The sequence below is a fragment of the Poecilia mexicana genome, unplaced genomic scaffold (genome assembly GCF_051168715.1).
Source record: "Poecilia mexicana isolate PSO_F unplaced genomic scaffold, ASM5116871v1 scaffold_18, whole genome shotgun sequence".
Lineage (NCBI taxonomy): Eukaryota > Metazoa > Chordata > Actinopteri > Cyprinodontiformes > Poeciliidae > Poecilia > Poecilia mexicana.
Genome location: NW_028263387.1, coordinates 23,830,573 through 23,850,412, shown reverse-complemented (window position 1 = coordinate 23,850,412; position 19,840 = coordinate 23,830,573). Strand labels below are relative to the sequence as shown.

The following is a 19,840-nucleotide window of genomic DNA, read 5'->3' as shown; positions in this document are numbered from 1 at the left end:
AATCAATACTTACAAATAAAAGATGGTTCAAAAATAAAATTAACACATTAAAATAAAAAAATATCTCTGAAATACAATCAACACTTGAAAATTAAAAATGGTTCAAAAATACAATCAACACTTCAAAATACAAAATCTCTGGAAAATATGTATGTTGTTTTGAAAAACATTAGAATATAAGCACTTTTATCAAATCTTCAGTGTGGTAAGATCATGTCAGTTATTCTTAAATCCATGGAAACTCAACTGTTTGTAAGGTAGGTGAGTTAGCTCAACAGGTTAGAGCACCGTGCTGGTAACGCTGAGGTCGTCGGTTCAAACCCCGTATGGAGCAATTCATGTGCAAGGTCTTTCATACAATCAACACTTCAAAATAACTAAGGGTTCAAAAATGAAATCACCACTTCAAAATAAATAAGGTTTCAAAAACAAAATCACCCCTTTACAACAAATAAGGTTTCTAAAATAAACACTTTACAATAAATAAGGTTTCAAAAATAAAATCAACACTTTACAATAAATAAGGTTTCAAAAATAAAATCAACCCTTTAAAATAAAAAATGGTTAAAAAACACTTTAAAATAAAAAATCAACACTTCAAAATTAAAAATAGTTTTAAAAAAATCAACACTTTACAATTAAAAATAGTTTTAAAAAATCAACACTTTACAATTAAAAATGTAAAATGTCTTTTTGAACCATTAAAAAATGGTTCAAAAATAAAATCAACACCTCAAAATTAAAAATGGTTCAAAAATAAAATCAACAGTTCAAAATGTATAATGGTAACTGTTTCTGTCTGTTCAGTCCATAAACTAAGCCTGGGATCAAAAAATGTATTGAAGATGTCATTAGCAGAGTCTTGGCAAAATGGCTAAAACATAAAATCGATACTTACAAATAAAAAATGGTTGGGAAGTGCATTACAAACCTTTGGTTGAAATGGCGTGTTAAATTCAAGTCTCCATTACAGTCCAGAGAAAACTAAAGAGAATGCAATATTGTGTTAGTCCATTTGAGGAGCCGGCAGTTTATCTTGAGGAAATAAATGACGATGCAAAAGTTAATTAGACTGTAACATGCGCAGTCCGCTGCTCAACCACTGCGGACGCGGCTCCTCTGCTGTGAAGACTGAGAAACCGCTGGAAGTAACTCATCCAGCGGATTTAACAAATGGAGCCTTCTTGGTTCACGCTACCCAGGAGAGCGGCGCTCTGGAGGAGCTGCAGACGTAACATCTGTCCTTTTCGGAGAAGCGGAATCACACAAAAATAAATAAATAAATAAATAAATAAATAAATAAATCCTGGTAAAAGCGCACACCGGACCGCGCAGGGTAAAACACTCACAGAGTTCAGTTGATCTGTTTGGATCAGACAGATCCAACTGACTGATGAATTAGTGCAGATTTTTCTGCAGATGGGAACCAGGAGGAAGTGCGTTCAGACCCCAGCGGGTGAAGTGATGCTAATTTAAGTTAAGTCGCTTAATTTAATTTATTAAAAGTTATTGGGGCCTCAGTCAGTGGTTTTTGTCACTACGAGAAGGTACATTTATCTGTTTAATTTGTGATGTGATCTGGATTCACGGTACTAAACTGCATAAAATGCGACTAAATAGCCGATGTTAATATGATTGTAACTTCACGGATAAAAATAGTACATGAACGATTTTTTTTTTTTAATTTAATTTTTTTTTTTTATGTTGTCGGTCAAGCTAACGTCTAGCGCGACCTGCCGCCCTGACACCAACTCACACGCATCTTCATTCACAGTCTTACTTGTAAATCGATTTTTCTTTTCTTGGACGTTTTGATATTAGCTTGTCGGTGTCTCAGTTTTATTCACTGGGAAAATCAACAAGCAGCTTGAGGTGACTCTGCTGCTCTCTAGTGGCGGGAAGATGTAATGTTGGCTGGTAAAAATCGGAATGCATTGTGGGAGATGTAGTTTGTAGTCAATTCGTGCTCAAAACCTATTTTAAGTCAATCATCGGCCTATAAAATGTGGGCCACATTTAGCCCGCCATGTCATTTTATGTGGCCCACGGGCCTTGAGTTTGACACATGTGTTATAAGGGATGAACACCCTAAATTTGGACACAGCTGTTTTTTGTTCGACTCCCTCTAGTGGTCTGGAGCACTTCCGGTTTTCAGCACTTTTGTTTGCATCTTTTCTTTTGTTTGCTGCATTTCATTTGCTTTTTGCTTGCGTCCATTTTTATGTTTGCTGCATTTCATTTGTGCGCATCTTCTTTTTGTTTGCATGTTTTCTCTGTTGCTGCGCATTTGCACCTGTCGGCCACCGTAGAAAACCTCTCGTAAATATACAGATGTGAGAGACAAGACGCAAATCCCAGACTGAACAATGACGGTGAGTACAGACAATTTAAAAAATGGTGTTAATCAGTGTGCTGCTGTTATATCAGACAGAATGGACCAGGAGAGGAACTGACCCATCAGAACCTAAAGAACCAGACATCAGAGTCTCTTCATCCCTCAGTCATCTCCTGAGGCTGATATGGTACAGAACATTTAGCCATGATTAAGTTTCTTATTGTGGTTTTAGTAGACTGTTATGGTTTAATTATCTGCTTATTGTATAATAGTATCAGCCAAAATAACATAAATGGTGATTTAAAGAACAAATCATACTAATAGATTAACAGTAAATACATAAATATTTCCTACTTTAAAAGGTTTGAGGGCTTTCTATACGTTTTATTTAGAAATGTTGAAATATTTTACGACTACATTGTTCAGCGGTCATTTAATGTATGATGTCACCATTATTTTATTAACTTGGTTTACCAGTTTGGATAATCCGACTTTTTATTAATGAAGAAAAAACATGCCAACCAAAAATGTACCAGGCACAGACCAGCAGCCCAGGGGCGGTTCTAGACGGGGACCAACAGGGGAACCGAAGAAATTATACTGAATAAATGCCTTTTGTTAATATTTAGAGGTAGATTTATTTAACCTTCACAATTTTACCTTAATGAATTAAAAATTATAGTGCTGCACCTTTAGCTGCTGTTCCATCTGCCAGGGATCTGCAACCTCTGGAGACACAAGTGGCTCTTTGGCTCACTGATTATATCAAATGATGAAATATTGCTCTGGTTTTTGTTGTTTAATTCTTTTTCCAAGTGTTGCCATGGAAAAACACCGTCTACCCTGACCCCTGTGGGAAATCTGGTCTAGAACCAGCCTACAAACCTCACTCCTTATTTATATAAATGGTTTTGGTAATACTCTGTAAAATACCAGAATGTTCACATAACTTTTATACTTTTGGCTGCCTGAGGACACATTTTGAATACTAAATCAGATGTTATGATCAGTTACTCAGTACTTCAGTAGTTTACCAAATACTTCAAAAGAAAATACACAAGAACATTGTTCCAGCAGGGAATATTAAATAAATAGAATAATAATCCCTGAGCTTTACTATCTGTTAAGTGTTTATTGAAACATGAATATTGACTATTAAAATTCATGACAAATTAAGGAGGAAGAGATGGGCTCTGCTGCTGTCTATATAAACGCTTTCCCGATTTAACATGTTTTTTACTATAAAGAAAAAGACCATCACCATCATCAGTATAATTTATGTAAAAATTATATTAAAAGTTTAAATTTTTTTAAATCTAAAATTTAAAAAAATTGGAGGCAAAACCTCTCGTAAAGATACAGATGTGAGAGGGAAAACACAAATCCCCCGTGGTAAATCTGGTCTAGAACCAGCCTACAAACCTCACTCCTTATTTATATAAATGTTTTGGTAATACTCTGTAAAACACCAGAATGTTCACATAAGTTTTATACTTTTGGCTGTCTGAGGACACATTTTAAATACTAAATCAGGTGTTATGATCAGTTACTCGGTACTTCAAAAGAAAATACACAGGAAGAACATTGCTCCAGCAGGGAATATTAAATAAATAGAATAATAATCCCTGAGCTTTACTATCTGTTAAGTGTTTATTGAAAATGAATGTTGACTACTAAAATTCATGCAAAGTTCAGGAGGAAGAGATGGGCTCTGCTGCTGTATCTATAAACGTTTTCACGATTTAACATGTTTTCTACTAAACAGAAAAAAAGAAGACCATCAGTATCAGTATAATAATTTATTATCTAAGAATTATATTAAAAGTTTCAATAATTTTCTAAAATACAATCCATATCATTACATTTTCTAAGCAGAAAAATCATTAAAACCAAGTCAAATAAATACATCCATTTCCCCAAATCATTGAAATAAAATAAATAAGTACAAAGGATAAAAACACAAGAAAGATTCCAAAATTTGCAACAGAAAGGTTTCTAACCCGTGTGAATCTTCTTGTGATGAAGTAAACTGGATCTACACAAAACATTTTCCTCGCTTGTCCCTAAGGGTGCACCGATTGCAGTTTTCGTTTTGGGGCGCTCCAATAGTCACACTTCTCAAAGGAGAGCAGAAGAGAGCAGTGGCTGAGGTCAATAAAATTGGGGGATCAGACCAGCTTCACATGCAAGAATCAGCAGATGTCCCAAAATTAAGGAAATAAACATAGATTAATCTGCTGGCTGATAAATCAGTACACCACTACTTCTCACATGTGTGAATTCTGATGTGAGAAGTTAAACAGTATTTTTGAGCAAAACTTTTTCCACAGATTGCACATTACTTCATCACATGACATTACCTCATGTGATGAAGTAAAACAGATCTGAAAACTAAGCATTTTCCATAGGTCCCACATGAGAACAGCTTCAAACTGAGTGAATTCTCATGTGAGCAGTTAAGCTATTTTTATAAGTGAAACTTTTCCCACAGATCTTGCATGAAAAAGGCTTCTAATCAGTGTGAGATCTCATGTGAAGATTTAAACTGTGTTTAGTAGAGAAACTTTTTCCACAGGTCCCACATGAGAAAGGCTTCTCACCTGTGTGAACTCTGATGTGCCTAACTAAGTCAGTTTTCCTCCGGAAACTTTTTCCACAGGTCCCACAAGAGAAAGGTTTCTCACCTGTGTGAATTTTCATGTGAAGATTTAAATTTATTTTAAGAGTGAAACTTTTTCCACAGGTCCCACAAGAGAAAGGCTTCTCACCTGTGTGAACTCTGATGTGCCTAACCAAGTCAATTTTTCTCCGGAAACTTTTTCCACAGTTCTCACAAGAGAAAGGCTTCTCACCTGTGTGAATTGCCATGTGATCAACTAACTGATATTTAGTCATAAAACTTTTTCCACAGGTTGTGCACGTGTAAGGCCTCTCACCCGAGTGTGTTTTCATGTGTCTGTTTAAGGAGCTGATTCGATGGAAACTTTTTCCACAAGCTGTACATGTGTACGGTTTTTCCCCTGTATGACTTCTCATGTGATAAATCAAAGTACTCTTGTGAGGGTAATGTTTTCCACAGGTTGAACATGTTAAAGGTTTCTTAGCCGTGTGAGTCTTCATATGTGTTTTCAAGGTATTATTTCGAGAAAAGGTTTTGTCACAAATTTTACAAGAATATAGTTTTTGGTTTGGGTGAGCTTTCTTGTGCTTTTTTTGTTTTGAAGTCTCAGTTTTGCCTTTCTGTTTGTTCACCAACATGTCATCAGTCTCCTGTTTCAGCACAGACTGTACTTTATCCTGACTGATGCAGAGTTGCTTCTCTTCCTCTTTGAACTGTTGAGGTTCTGGTTCCTCTTGCTCCCGTTTTATCTGCAGAGGTTCTGGTTCCTCTTGCTCCAGTTTTATCTGCAGAGGTTCTGGTTCCTCTTGCTCCAGTTTTATCTGCAGAGGTTCTGGTTCCTCTTGCTCCAGTTTTATCTGCAGAGGTTCTGGTTCCTCTTGCTCCAGTTTTATCTGCAGAGGTTCTGGTTCCTCTTGCACCAGTATTATCTGCAGAGGTTCTGGTTCCTCTTGCACCAGTATTATCTGCAGAGGTTCTGGTTCCTCTTGCACAAGTATTATCTGCAGAGGTTCTGGTTCCTCTTGCACCAGTATTATCTGCAGAGGTTCTGGTTCCTCTAGCTCCAGTTTTATCTGCAGAGGTTCTGGTTCCTCTTGCTCCTGTTTTTTCTGCAGAGGTTCTGGTTCCTCTTGCTCCTGTTTTTTCTGCAGAGGTTCTGGTTCCTCTTGCTCCTGTTTTTTCTGCAGAGGTTCTGGTTCCTCTTGCTCCTGTTTTTTCTGCAGAGGTTCTGGTTCCTCTTGCTCCTGTTTTTTCTGCAGAGGTTCTGGTTCCTCTTGCTCCTGTTTTTTCTGCAGAGGTTCTGGTTCCTCTTGCTCCTGTTTTTTCTGCAGAGGTTCTGGTTCCTCTTGCTCCTGTTTTATCTGCAGAGGTTCTGGATCCTCTTGGTCCAGTTTCATCTGCAGAGGTTCTGGATCCTCTTGGTCCAGTTTCATCTGCAGAGGTTCTGGATCCTCCTGATGTAAAGTGGAGTTTTCCGGGTTGCTGGGCTCATTCAGAACCTCCTCCTCTTTAGACAAGCTGCATTGTGGGAGATCTGGACAAAAAGAAAACAAAAACTTCAAAATGTGAATCAATGAACCCTTCACTTTCATTAACAAAAGCTAAAATAAAAACAGTCTTCAGCAAACATGTGCACGTCCATATAATAAAATCTCTGCCATAGTTCGTCTTTTGGGGCAGAAACATTTGGTTTATATATTTAGTATTTTACTATAAGTTATTGTGTGTCATAATATATAATACTCACCATTATATTCTGTGATAATCTATATTTCTGTAATATTCATAATAATTGTCCTTCCCTCTTTTTTGTTTTTGTTTGTTAAAACGGTGGAGTACTCCCTAAATAATCCAGAAATGGATTATTTTAGTTTATTAGTAATATCAGAAATTGTGGAGTACGCACTATTCAGATCAATATTATACAGCCCAGAAATGGAATCAGAATAACTACAAACTTGGAATCCAGAAATACTTAACAGGAACAGTCACAGCTTAGTTTATATTACTTTTAACCCAGAAAAGGAATTAGATCAGTCTCTCTTTAGCTCATCTTATCAGAAACTGTAGAGTACTCAGTATTTAGAAAAGGAATTGGATACTCAGCAACACTGAATAGGAGCACTTAGTTTACATACCTTAGAACATTAGATTAGTTTCCTTTCCTTTTTTTTCCCCTTGGTATGTTATTTTGTTTGCATTTCCTTTTAACTCATGTAAAGCACTTTGAATTGCCTTGTTGCTGAAAATGTGCTGTATAAATAAAATTACCTCACCTCATAAAAATTATAGTATGACTTAGTGCATCTTATAACATTCACCAGGAAAGTTTATACAGGTGGTAAAGACTATTATCTATATGCAATTCTTTCACTCTCTCAAAAGTAAGATAACTCTCAAATCTTCTGTTTTTGTTTTGAAGGTTTCATAAAGACCCAATGTGAGGAAAAAGAGGGAGATATTTTTAAAGAGACGGTTTCACCTCACATCGGACTCAATTCTCAGCTGCTGAATCATTCTGAAGCAAGAATGTCTGTGTGTTTTATTGTTTTTTGTTTTCATATTTCCAGCCGATGAATTGTATTGCATCAATACAATTCAAAAATACTTCATAAAATTCTTAGTAAATATAGCTTTGATAGCCGTTTGAATAAAGTTTCCAGTAAAAAAAAGAAAAAAAAAGTGTATTATAATCGATTAAATGCGCTGATACTTTATTGTGTCTGCCAAACATACAACACTGAGTGGAGAGGACGACCGCTCCAAGATGGCCGCCCTAAATCTCGTCAGCTACAATAGGCGAGAGCGGTCCATGTATGAGGTTCCATTTTTGTCAAATATAAGTAGAAGTCATAAGTGTAGATGTCGATCTATGTTGCATACGAGTTTGCTGCACATGTAGTTCATGTAGTTGGTCCGTGTTGCTATTGCCTGTTCTCGTCGCCATTAAAAGTCTTGAAGTAGGTCATGTCTGATCAAAGAGTTTATTAAATATTACAAAAATGTTGGTCTTTCAATATCAGTGGTTTCAAAATACTTAGATTTCTACCTCGTAGTGTCTTTATGCATTAGTTAGGGGAGCTAACGAGGTTGATGGGTGCTATGTGCAGTCTTCCGTTTTTATTTTCTTTTTAAATCTGTAATATCTTGACCTTTAGAAAGGAGTTTCACTTTCAGAAAGTATTTCAACTTCTCATTTACTTCAACGCAACTCAGTTTTTAACAAATTCTGTAGTTTTTGGTGTACTTCTAAATCTGCTCCTTACTCACATCTTTTTGGGCCTGCTACTGCCTCTAGTGGCGTGGGGTGGTAACACAACTACTATAATTACTAAATCAGAATACCACAACGTCTTTATTATTTACTATTAATTTTGGAATTATGTCAAAAGACAAAAGATGATTTATCTTTTGCCAGTAAGATTAATTACTGGCATTTTTTGCCAGTCAAAGATAAATTATCTTTTGTCAGTAAATGACAAAATATAAATTATCTTATCAAACTTTTTTTTTCATTTTCTTAAGGACGTAGAGCTAATTAAATGACAAACAATACTTTTATACATTATAAATATCTACATACCTCCATCAATTACAGAAGGAACAAAGGAAATAAGGAGACATTAAAAACATGATCAACTATAATAAAACTACAATTTGCAATGTACATGTAAGAAATTTACTTCAGCAAAGTCAATAACAAATGAATTAACAGAAGAATAACCAGGGTTGTTAAACAGATACTAGCAAAAATTCATATTTTTGTTTTTATGATGCCATGTTTAATATTCTGAGAGACTTTGTTGGTAGAGTTATACAAGAAAAAAATAAGATGAAAATGATTTGATCTATAAAGGTGGAAATTTTCCTTTGACTCTAAAACGATAAATCATATGCATAGAATCACATTATCAACAATTTGTGAATAGACCAAAAACACTTGGCACACTATAAGTAAATGTTATTTAGTTTGGTTAAGAATAATAATTGCACCATCGGGCGCCATTTCCTACACTATCGCGGCCTTCCGTTTAATATCTTTTGAAATTTGTGATACATTTTCATTTTTAAGAACGATTTTCACTCAGTATGTTTTTGAACTTCTCTCGTATTTTCTTCTGTACAGCTCAGTTTTTTTTTAAAAACAAATTCTGTAGTTTTTTTTCGTACTTCATATCTGCTCCTTAGTCGCATCTTTTCGGTGTCTACTGCTGCCTCTAGTGGCGTGGGGGTGGTAACACAACTAATCCAATTACATTACTAATTCAGAATACCACAAAGTCTTTATTATTAATTCTGGCATTACTGGAAGAGTAAAGAATAAATCCCCTCACAAAAGAACATACCTTTTCATTTTCCTAAGGAAGTAGAGTTAATTCAATGAAATAAACAAGAACTGAAAGTGGTTCCAGATTTTCTTGATGGCCAACCTGTTGAAACTGAGGCAAAGTTTAAATTCCTTGTGTCATTCCTGGACAGTCAGCTCAACTTTGCTGAAAACACCGACTATATATTTAAGAAATGTTCTCAAAGACTCAATATTTTAAGAAGACTAGCTTGAAGATTTGTACAACCTTAGCTCGAGGTTGTTAAAACTTAACATTTTAACTTGAGTTTTAAATAATGTCAAGTTAAAACAACATTTTAACTCAAGTTTTAACTTTTCATCTCCTCAGTTGGTTTGGTCACATGAGCTGCAGACCAACAATCTTAAGAATATTTTGAATGGCAGGTATAACAGCAGGTAAATAATGGTGAAACCAAAAACATCTCTGTCTCAACTGTTTCCTACTAGGCCAGGACCCTCCACCTCGTTAGCTGTGAAAAACTAATGCACAAAGATACTATGAGGTAGAAATCTAAGTATTTTGAAACCACTGATATTGAAAGACCAACATTTTTGTAAAATCTAATAAACCCTTTGATCAGACATGACCAATATGAGGCAATAGCAACACGGGCCAAGGACATGAACGACAAATGCAACATAAACCTGGAAGTAGTGATGGACTCTGACCTGAACCTTCAGAGCCACATAAAGACAGTCACAAAGTCGGCCTTCTATCACCTGAAGAACATGTCTAGGATTAGAGGACTAATGTCTCAGTGCGATCTAGAGAAAATCATCCATGTGTTTATCTTTAGTTGCATTGATTACTGCAGCAGTGTCTTCACAGGTCTGACTAATTAATCAAACAGCTGCAGCTGATCCAGATGCTGCTGCTGTAACTAAAAATTAAAAGGGGTGCAGTTTTTAATTATTTTTTCATTTTTATTTATTTTATTTTATTTGACTGTTTATTACTCTGTGTTTTTGTTTTTAATGATGTAAAGCACTTTGAAATGCCTTGCTCCTGAAATGTGCTATACAAATAAAATTGGATTGATTGACATATGCAACATAGACCATAGACATCTACACATATGACTTCTACTTATTTTTGACACAAATGGAACCTCATATCCAGGAGGCATCTATTCTTTTATTATGTCTATGGGCTCATCAGTAAAACCTGAAGGTGTTTCGTACCTATTCGGTGTAAGACGATCTTCGGTATCCGGGTGAAATCCAGCGGTCTGCGCTGATCCTCCATCTCTTCTTCGATCTTGACGTTGATTTCTTTCAACTCTGTGAATGTTTCTTCAGCAGGAGTTTCCTGCTCGTTGATAAACTCTCTCTGAGGCGGAACTGAAGACATTTTTATTAAAAACACTCACATATTTAGCTAAACTTCAAACCCGTTTCCAGACAACCGTCTAACAAAAGAAAAGCTGAGAGTATCCCGTGTCCTCTGTTTTTATCTTTTTTGTGTTTCACTTCAGTGGCTGTACTGAAGAAACTGGAAATTATTTTTAGTTCCGCTTTGAATTTTCTGCTGCGAGTCTCCTCTTTTATTGATGGGTTTATTGTTAGTGGAAATTTAGAAGATAGTTTCATTTATATGTGTAACCTGGGGTTGTGACTCTTTTTGTATGGTGGTAAAACATAATGCTGCTTGATAACTCAAGACCAAGTACAAGCAGGGAGGGAGAGTTTAGTGAGAACCACAGGTGTCAAACTCCAGTCCTCAAGGGCCGCTGTCCTCCAGTTTTTAGATGTGCCAGAGGTTCAAAACGCTGGAATGAAACGGTTTAATTACCTCCTCCTTGTGTAGATCGGTTCTCCAGAGCCTTAATGACCTGATTATTCTATTCAGGTGTGGTGCAGCAGAGGCTCATCTAAAAGTTGCAGGACACCGGCCCTTGAGGACTGGAGTTTGACACGCCTGGATCATCAGTCTGAAAAAAACAAAACAAACAAACAAACAAACAAACCAAAAACTCTGATAATATTGTTTTGTTGTTCTTACAATATTTAATAAAGTGCTGTTTGAATGAAAATCACTTCTGTCTCATTGGTAGCTAAGAGTGATAGCTCATTAGAGTAAACTCCTTCTTATCAATGTAACTTTTTCCATTATTATTATTTTATTTCACTACCTCAGTTCACCCAAGTGAAACGCAGTATATAAAATAACACACAAACTAAAGTTTTCAAGCTTTTACAGTTAATTCAAAGGTTTTATGTTTTTTTATTAAATGTTTTAATAAAACATTTAATGACTTTATTTACTAAACTTTTTAATAAAATTTTTATATTAAACTTTTAATGTTTAGCAAAAAGCTTTTATATCAGATATGATAATTTCGTGCTCCCACCTACTGACAAGAACCTGCTACTACACCTACATTGTTTCAGCTGTTGTAGAAATCAGTGACTCAGCTATTTTTCTACAATCTGTGCTGAATTCATTCCAGTGGATTTCAAACATTCATATGCTGGATGTGTTTAAACAGTCACATTTAATAACATGGAATATTAAGTTTATTTCAGTGGTTCAGTCAGTTCAGTGAGTGAAAATGATTTTTAAGGACATCATTTAAATTTACCAGCTTTAAAATGTACATATTTTTTGTCTCTTTTTATGGAGATATTGCATATAAGTATGACGATAACCAGAATGCCTTTATTGTTCTGGTGTTTTAAATCAATATTTTTTCAATTGTTTCTTCAGTGACCTTTCATGTTTTCACATGCAATGTGAGACTTTTTTTCAGTTGATTATATTCAAAATGTTGAAGTTAAATACAATAACCTAAAACACGTGGCCTCATACTGTTTTAAAATGAGTCAGAAACTACAACCTTAAGTGCCGACATAATAGCTGTGCGTATTATGTTCTAATTATACAGATCTATTCATACTCAATAAATTAAAATATGAAAGAAATGTGGTGTTAACATTCAGATTAAGAGCATCTTTGGTAACTGATTTTAAGCAGGTATTAAACATTGCTTTGTTTAAGCCTATGAAGTAAAATGTTTTTATTAATTCCTCTATCTAATCTTAAATGTCACGTTTTCATTAGATGAAACCAGAAATTTATCAAAATCTACAGAAATGCAGCAATGAATTGTGGGAAATACACTTCGTAAAAGAAAATGCGGTCTCAGCGTAAAGATGGAAATCGGACAGAAAATGGGCAAAGCGAAGGGCGGATGTGGAGAATGTGGGACGCACTGCGAAGCCTTCAACATGAACGCGCATTTGAGAGACGGACACTACGCAGCCGCAGTGAGCCGCTATCAACCCGCTTCTTTTTAAAACGTCCTCGACCCGATTCTCCACCGTCCTTAGAGGGAAAACCTCTCGTAAAGAAACGGATGTGAGAGGCAAGACGCAAATCCTAGGCTGAACAATGACGGTGAGGATGAGTACAGACAATAAAAAAAATGGTGTTAATCAGTGTGCTGCTGTTATATCAGACAGAATGGACCAGGAGAGGAACTGACCCATCAGAACCTAAAGAACCAGACATCAGAGTCTCTTCATCCCTCAGTCATCTCCTGAGGCTGATATGGTACAGAACATTTAGCCATGATTAAGTTTCTTATTGTGGTTTTAGTAGACTGTTCTGGTTTAATTATCTGCTTATTGTATAATAGCATCAGCCAAAATGATACAAATGGTGATTTAAAAAACAAATCATACTAATAGATTAACAGTAAATACAAATATTTCCTATTTTAAAAGGTTTCTTAGGGCTTTCTATACGTTTCATTTCGAAATGTTTAAATATTTTACGACTACATTGTTCAGCGGTCATTTAATGTATGATGTCACCATTATTTTATTAACTTGGTTTACCAGTTTGGATAATCCGACTTATTAATGAAGAAAAAACATGCCAACCAAAAATGTACCAGGCACAGACCTGCACTCCAGGGGCGGTTCTAGACGGGGGCCACCAGGGGAACCAAATAAATTATACTGAATAAATGCCTTTTGCTAATATTTAGAGGTAGATTTATTAAACATTCACAATTTTACCTTAATTAAAAATTATAGTGCTGCACCTTTAGCTGCTGTTCCATCTGCCAGGGATCTGCAACCTCTGGAGACACAAGTGACTCTTTGGCTCACTGATTATATCAAATGATGAAATATTGTTCTGGTTTTGGTTGTTTAATTCTTTTTCAAGTGTCGCCATGGAAAAACACTGACTACCCTGAAACTCTGAGTTTTACTATCTGTTAAGTATTTATTGAAAATGAAAATTGACTCTTAAAATTAATTCAAAATTAAGGAGGAAGAGATGTGCTCTGCTGCAGTATATATAAATGCTTTCCCGATTTAATATGTTTTATACTAAACAGAAAAAAAGAAAAAGACCATCAGTATAATAATTTATTACCTAAAAATTATATTAAGTTTAAATAATTTTTTATCTAAAATTCAGTCCATATCATCAATACATTTTCTAAGCAGAAAAACCATTATAACCATGTCAAATAAATACATCCATTTCCCCAAATCATTGAAATAAAATAAAAAAGTACAAAGAATAAACACACAATAAAGATTCCAAAATTTTAGAAGTCTAAATCTGAAAGTAGTCAAACCTGCAATTACTCCACTTCCAAACAGCAGGTTACTAAGAATCTTACTTGAGGTTCACATTGTGCCATCAAACCTGCGAGTTCTCATGTGAACGGTTACATTTCTTTTGAGTGAAACCTTTTCTACAGGACCTACAACAGAAAGGTTTCTAACCTGTGTGAATCTTCTTGTGATGAAGTAAACTGGATCTACACAAAACATTTTCCTCGCTTGTCACTAAGGGTGCACCGATTGCAGTTTTTGTTTTGGGGCGCTCCAATAGTCACACCTCTCAACGGAGAGCAGAAGAGAGCAGTGGCTGAGGTCAATAAAATTGGGGGATCAGACCAGCTTCACATGCAAGAATCAGCTGATCTCCCAAAATTAAGGAAAACAGATTAATCGGCTGGCTGATAAATCAGTACACCACTACTTTTCACATGTGTGAATTCTGATGTGAGGAGTTAAATGGTATTTTTGAGTGAAACTTTTTCCACAGGTCACACATGAGAAAGACATCTCACTTGTGTGAATTGTCATGTGATCAAGTAACTGACATTTAGATCCAAAACCTTTTCCACAGGTTGTGCACGTGTAAGGCCTCTCACCCGAGTGTGTTTTCATGTGTATGTTTAAAGTGCTGATTTGATGGAAAGATTTTCCACAAGCTGCACATGTGAACGGTTTTTCCCCTGTATGAATTCTCATGTGATAAATGAAACAACTCTTGTGAGGGTAATGTTTTCCACAAGTTGAACATGCGAAAGGTTTCTTAGCCATGTGAGTCATTATGTGTGTTGTCAAGGAATTATTTTGAGAAAAGGTTTCATCACAAATTTTTACAATATAGTTTTTGGTTTGGGTCAGCTTTCTTGTGCTTTTTTTGTTTTGAAGTCTCAGTTTTGCCTTTTTGTTTGTTCACCAACATGTCGTCAGTCTCCTGTTTCTGCACAAACTCTACTATATCCTGAGTGATGCAGAGTTGCTTCTCTTCCTCTTTGAACTCTTGAGGTTCTGGATCCTCTTGTTCCAGTTTTATCTGCAGAGTTACTGGTTCCCTTTGCTCCCATTTTTTCCGCAGAGGTTCTGGTTCCCCTTGCTCCCGTTCCAGCTGCGGAGGTTCTGGTTCCCCTTGCTCCCGTTCCAGCTGCGGAGGTTCTGGTTCCCCTTGCTCCCGTTCCAGATGCGGAGGTTCTGGTTCCCCTTGCTCCCGTTCCAGATGCGGAGGTTCTGGTTCCCCTTGCTCCCGTTCCAGATGCGGAGGTTCTGGTTCCCCTTGCTCCCGTTCCAGATACGGAGATTCTGGTTCCCCTTGCTCCCGTTCCAGCTGCGGAGGTTCTGGTTCTCCTTGTTCCCGTTCCAACAGCGGAGGTTCTGGTTCTCCTTGTTCCCGTTCCAGCTGCGGAGGTTCTGGTTCCCCTTGCTCCCGTTCCAGCTGCGGAGGTTCTGGTTCCCCTTGCTCCCATTCCAGCTGCGGAGGTTCTGGTTCCCCTTGCTCCCGTTCCAGATGCGAAGGTTCTGGTTCTCCTTGCTCCCGTTCCAGATGCGGAGGTTCTGGTTCCCCTTGCTCCCGTTCCAGATGCGGAGGTTCTGGTTCCCCTTGCTCCCGTTCCAGATGCGGAGGTTCTGGTTCCCCTTGCTCCCGTTCCAACTGCGGAGGTTCTGGTTCCTCATGCTCCCGTTCCAGCTGCAGAGGTTCTGGTTCCTCTTGCTCCCATTTCATCTGCAGAGGTTCTGGTTCCTCTTGCTCCCATTTCATCTGCAGAGGTTCTGGTTCCTCTTGCTCCAGTTTTATCTGCAGAGGTTCTGGTTCCTCTTGCTCCCATTTCATCTGTAGAGGTTCTGGTTCCTCTTTCTCCTGTTTCATCTGCAGAAGTTCTGGTTCCTCTTGCTCCTGTTTCATCTGCAGAAGTTCTGGTTCCTCTTGCTCCTGTTTCATCTGCAGAGGTTCTGGTTCCTCTTGCTCCTGTTTCTTCTGCAGAGGTTCTGGTTCCTCTTGCTCCTGTTTCATCTGCAGAGGTTCTGGTTCCTCTTGCTCCTGTTTCATCTGCAGAGGTTCTGGTTCCTCTTGCTCCTGTTTCATCTGCAGTGGTTCTAGATCGTCCTGTTGTAAAGTGGAGTTTTCCTCTTTACACAAGCAGCTTGTTGGGAGATCTGGACAAAAAGACAAAACAAAAGCTTCACAATGAACCCTTCACTTTCATTAATAAAAAATAAAATAAAAGTAGTCTTCAGCGAACATGTGCATGTCCATAAAAAAAAATAAAATCTCTGCCATAGTTCGTCTTTCAGAGCTATTTTTATTTACCTTATTTGGATTTTACAATTGGCATGTACTGTAAAATCCAAAATTTTTATCTTTAAGACAAACATCTTTGTCTTTAAGATTTATAAGACAATCTTTTAATAGTTTGAATGGCAGGTATAACAGCAGGTAAATAATGGTTAAACTAAAAACAACTCTGTCTCAACTGTTTGCTGAAAGAACATGAAAGACGGCAAGAAATATTTCAGCAGAGAGCATCTACTGTCTTTATTCATCAGTTTGAACCTCTGAGCTCATGAAGGTGTTACTGTGTTCCTATGGCAACCAATAACATCTATTGGAAGTTATTTGATGTTGGTGCAATAATTATTCTTACCCAAACTAAATAACATTTACTTATGGCGTGCCAAGTATTTTTGCTTCATTCACAAATTTGATTTCACTTTGGTCAGACACGACCTACTTCAAGACTTTATAATGGTGAAGAGAACAGGCAATAGCAACACGGACCAACGAAATGAACGACATATACAGTGAACGCATATGCAACATAAACCTGGAAGTAGTGATGGACTCTGACCTGAACCTTCAGAGCCACATAAAGACAGTCACAAAGTCGGCCTTCCATCACCTGAAGAACATCTCCAGGATTAGAGGACTAATGTCTCAGCGCGATCTAGAGAAAATCATTCATGTATTTATCTTTAGTTGCATTGATTACTGCAACAGCGTCTTCACAGGTCTGACTAACAAATTCAAACAGCTGTAACTGATCCAGATGCTGCTGCTGCTGTTCTGACTAAAACCAGGAAGATGAAGCACAAAACACCAGTTTTAAAGTCCCTACAATGGCTCCCTGTAGCTCACAGAATAGACTTTAAAATACTGTTAATTTATAAATCACTAAACGGGTTAGCACCACAATACATTAAAGATCTGTTGTTGTTTCTGTACCAACCGTATAACCAAGGGTGGGCAAGTCCAGGCCTCGAGGGCCGGTCTCCTGCAACTTTTAGATGCGTCTCTACTTCAACACACCTGAGTCAAAAATGAGGTCGTTAGTAGGACCCTGGAGACGTTGACTGTACTTTGGAGTTGATTAAGCTATTGGATTCAAGTGTGTTGGACCAGGGACACATCTAAGAGTTGAAGAACACCAGCCCTCGAGGACCAGGATTGCCCACCCCTGGTCTAGACCCCTCAGATCTTCTGGTTCTGCTCTGCATCCCCAGAACCAGAATCAAATGAGGAGAAGCAGCATTCAGTTTCTATGCACCACAAATTTGGAACAAACTTCCAGAAAACTGTAAAACAGCTGAAACACTGGGTGCCTTTAAATCTCAACTTAAAACCCACCTGTTCAGAGTTGCTTACGGCTAAATTAGGGTTAGAGTCCCAGTTGACGGCGTTTCAACTAAAGTTCTAAAGGGCTAGAAAAGTTGTGCAGGTTTTAATCATTTTTATTCATTTATTTTATTTTATTATTTTTATTTGATTGTTTATTACTGCATTTTTGTTTTTAATGATCTAAAGCTCTTTGAAATGCCTTGCTCCTGAAATGTGCTATACAAATAAAAATTGATTGATTGATAGATTGACACATAACAACATAGACCAACTATATCTACACATATGACTTCTACTTATTTTTGACACAAATGGAACCTCATATCCAGGAGGCGTCTATTCTTTTATTATGTCTATGGGCTCATCAGTAAAACCTGAAGGTGTTTCGTACCTATTCGGTGTAAGATGATCTTCGGTATCCGGGTGAAATCCAGCGGTCTGCGCTGATCCTCCATCTCTTCTTCGATCTTGACGTTGATTTCTTTCAACTCTGTGAATGTTTCTTCAGCAGGAGTTTCCTGCTCGTTGATAAACTCTCTCTGAGGCGGAACTGAAGACATTTTTATTAAAAACACTCACATATTTAGCTAAACTTCAAACCCGTTTCCAGACAACCGTCTAACAAAAGAAAAGCTGAGAGTATCCCGTGTCCTCTGTTTTTATCTTTTGTGTTTCACTTCAGTGGCTGTACTGAAGAAACTGGAAATTATTTTTAGTTCCGCTTTGAATTTTCTGCTGCGAGTCTCCTCTTTTATTGATGGGTTTATTGTTAGTGGAAATTTAGAAAATAGTTTCATTTATATATGTAACCTGGGGTTGTGACTCTTGTTGTATGGTGGTAAAACATAATGCTGCTTGATAACTCAAGACCAAGTACAAGCAGGGAGGGAGAGTTTAGTGAGAACCACAGGTGTCAAACTCCAGTCCTCAAGGGCCGCTGTCCTCCAGTTTTTAGATGTGCCAGAGGTTCAAAACGCTGGAATGAAATGGTTTAATTACCTCCTCCTTGTGTAGATCGGTTCTCCAGAGCCTTAATGACCTGATTATTCTATTCAGGTGTGGTGCAGCAGAGGCTCATCTAAACGTTGCAGGACACCGGCCCTTGAGGACTGGAGTTTGGCACCCCTGGATCAGATCAGTCTGAAAAAAACAAAACAAACAAACAAACAAACAAACCAAAAACTCTGATAATATTGTTTTGTTGTTCTTGCAATATTGAATAAAGTGGTGTTTGAATGAAAATCACTTATGTCACATTGGTAGCTAAGAGGGATAGCTCATTAGAGTAAACTCCTTCTGATTCATTTAGTTTTCCATTATTATTCATTTATGTCACTACCTCAGTTCACCCAAGTGCAACGCAGTTTATAAAATAATTACACACAAACTAATTGTGAGGGATTTGCCCCCTCCTTAACAGGCGCTGTTTTTTGTGTATTTATATATTCTAATTTTTTGGTTAAATGTATTGTGTTTGAGGAAGTAATTTGATTTATTTACTTGTTTTAATCATCTTCTCCTCTCTTTGAGGTCACCTGGTCATGTGCTGCCAGTAGTGATGGGCTACCTGAATTCAGGCTTCGAGGCTTGTACTTAGTAAAAAGGGGGCGTGGCCGATGAAGCCCCGCTTGGAGGCTTGTGTTGTCTTGCTGAAAACCACGTGACTGGCAACACACGAGGCCTCACATTGCATGGCTCACGTGACTGCTTCATTTTGCGTGTCGGTTTTCAAAATAAAAGCGCGATGAGCCATGCTGCTTTATGGGTTGTTGTCCATTTGGTCACGCATCAGAGGATGATATTTGTCTTCAGTGGCCAAATAAAATGGACATTGACCAACATATTCGATGTGTATTGATGATGGCACTCATCAAAATTTAATGTTTGTTACTGCTTTTCTCAATTGTAGATTATGTTGTTTTTTTAATAACTATATTTTTGTGATTTTATGATGTAAATCTCTCTGAACTGTACTGTTGCTGAAACGTGCTACACAAATAAACTTGATTGTCTGAAATGGAGCCAGCAAGAGGAAAATCTGACATCTGAGAATACTTTGAGATTATCCTTACAATAAAATTCTTCTTAGATAACAATAATTAACTCCTCCACCTCCTTATTTCTCACCTTCTGCAAAGTTCCACTATTATTTGTAGTCTGATTAGCAAAGATATATCACAGCAGAAACAGATGTTATGCTGTTGCAGAACTAAAATTCAACATGTAGCCAAATATAAGGGATCAGAGCCAATTAGAAATCCAGGAAAAAGTGAACGCCCCAACAGACACTGCACTCTCAAGACATTAAAACATCAATTGTCTTTATTGTCAAATCCATCTATGACATAAAAT

The 19,840-nt window shown here is 37.2% G+C and overlaps 2 protein-coding genes across 2 annotated transcripts; both read right to left on the bottom strand.

Annotated features, from left to right (window-relative positions):
* Nucleotides 1-4,119: 4,119 nt before the first annotated feature.
* LOC148154270 (uncharacterized) lies at nucleotides 4,120-10,807 on the bottom strand. The gene is made up of 2 exons (XM_088016169.1): nucleotides 10,486-10,807; nucleotides 4,120-6,489 (listed from the first exon to the last, which is right to left on the bottom strand). Exons 1-2 carry the CDS (start codon nucleotides 10,652-10,654, stop codon nucleotides 4,847-4,849), a joined length of 1,812 nt encoding a protein of 603 aa, XP_087872295.1. The 5' UTR covers nucleotides 10,655-10,807; the 3' UTR covers nucleotides 4,120-4,846.
* Nucleotides 10,808-13,822: 3,015 nt separating this feature from the next.
* Nucleotides 13,823-18,190, bottom strand: LOC148154269 (uncharacterized). Its single transcript, XM_088016179.1, has 2 exons — nucleotides 17,880-18,190; nucleotides 13,823-16,029 (listed from the first exon to the last, which is right to left on the bottom strand). Exons 1-2 carry the CDS (start codon nucleotides 18,046-18,048, stop codon nucleotides 14,705-14,707), a joined length of 1,494 nt encoding a protein of 497 aa, XP_087872305.1. The 5' UTR covers nucleotides 18,049-18,190; the 3' UTR covers nucleotides 13,823-14,704.
* Between the last annotated feature and the right edge of the window lie 1,650 nt (nucleotides 18,191-19,840).

Bases quoted from the DNA above. Each gene is read 5' to 3' on its own strand.
- LOC148154270 (XM_088016169.1), bottom strand. From the start codon at position 10,654: ATGTCTTCAGTTCCGCCTCAGAGAGAGTTTATCAACGAGCAGGAAACT. The intron at 6,490-10,485 runs GTACGAAACACC...CTTTTTGTCCAG, and splicing joins GATCGTCTTACACCGAATAG to ATCTCCCACAATGCAGCTTG.
- LOC148154269 (XM_088016179.1), bottom strand. From the start codon at position 18,048: ATGTCTTCAGTTCCGCCTCAGAGAGAGTTTATCAACGAGCAGGAAACT. The intron at 16,030-17,879 runs GTACGAAACACC...CTTTTTGTCCAG, and splicing joins GATCATCTTACACCGAATAG to ATCTCCCAACAAGCTGCTTG.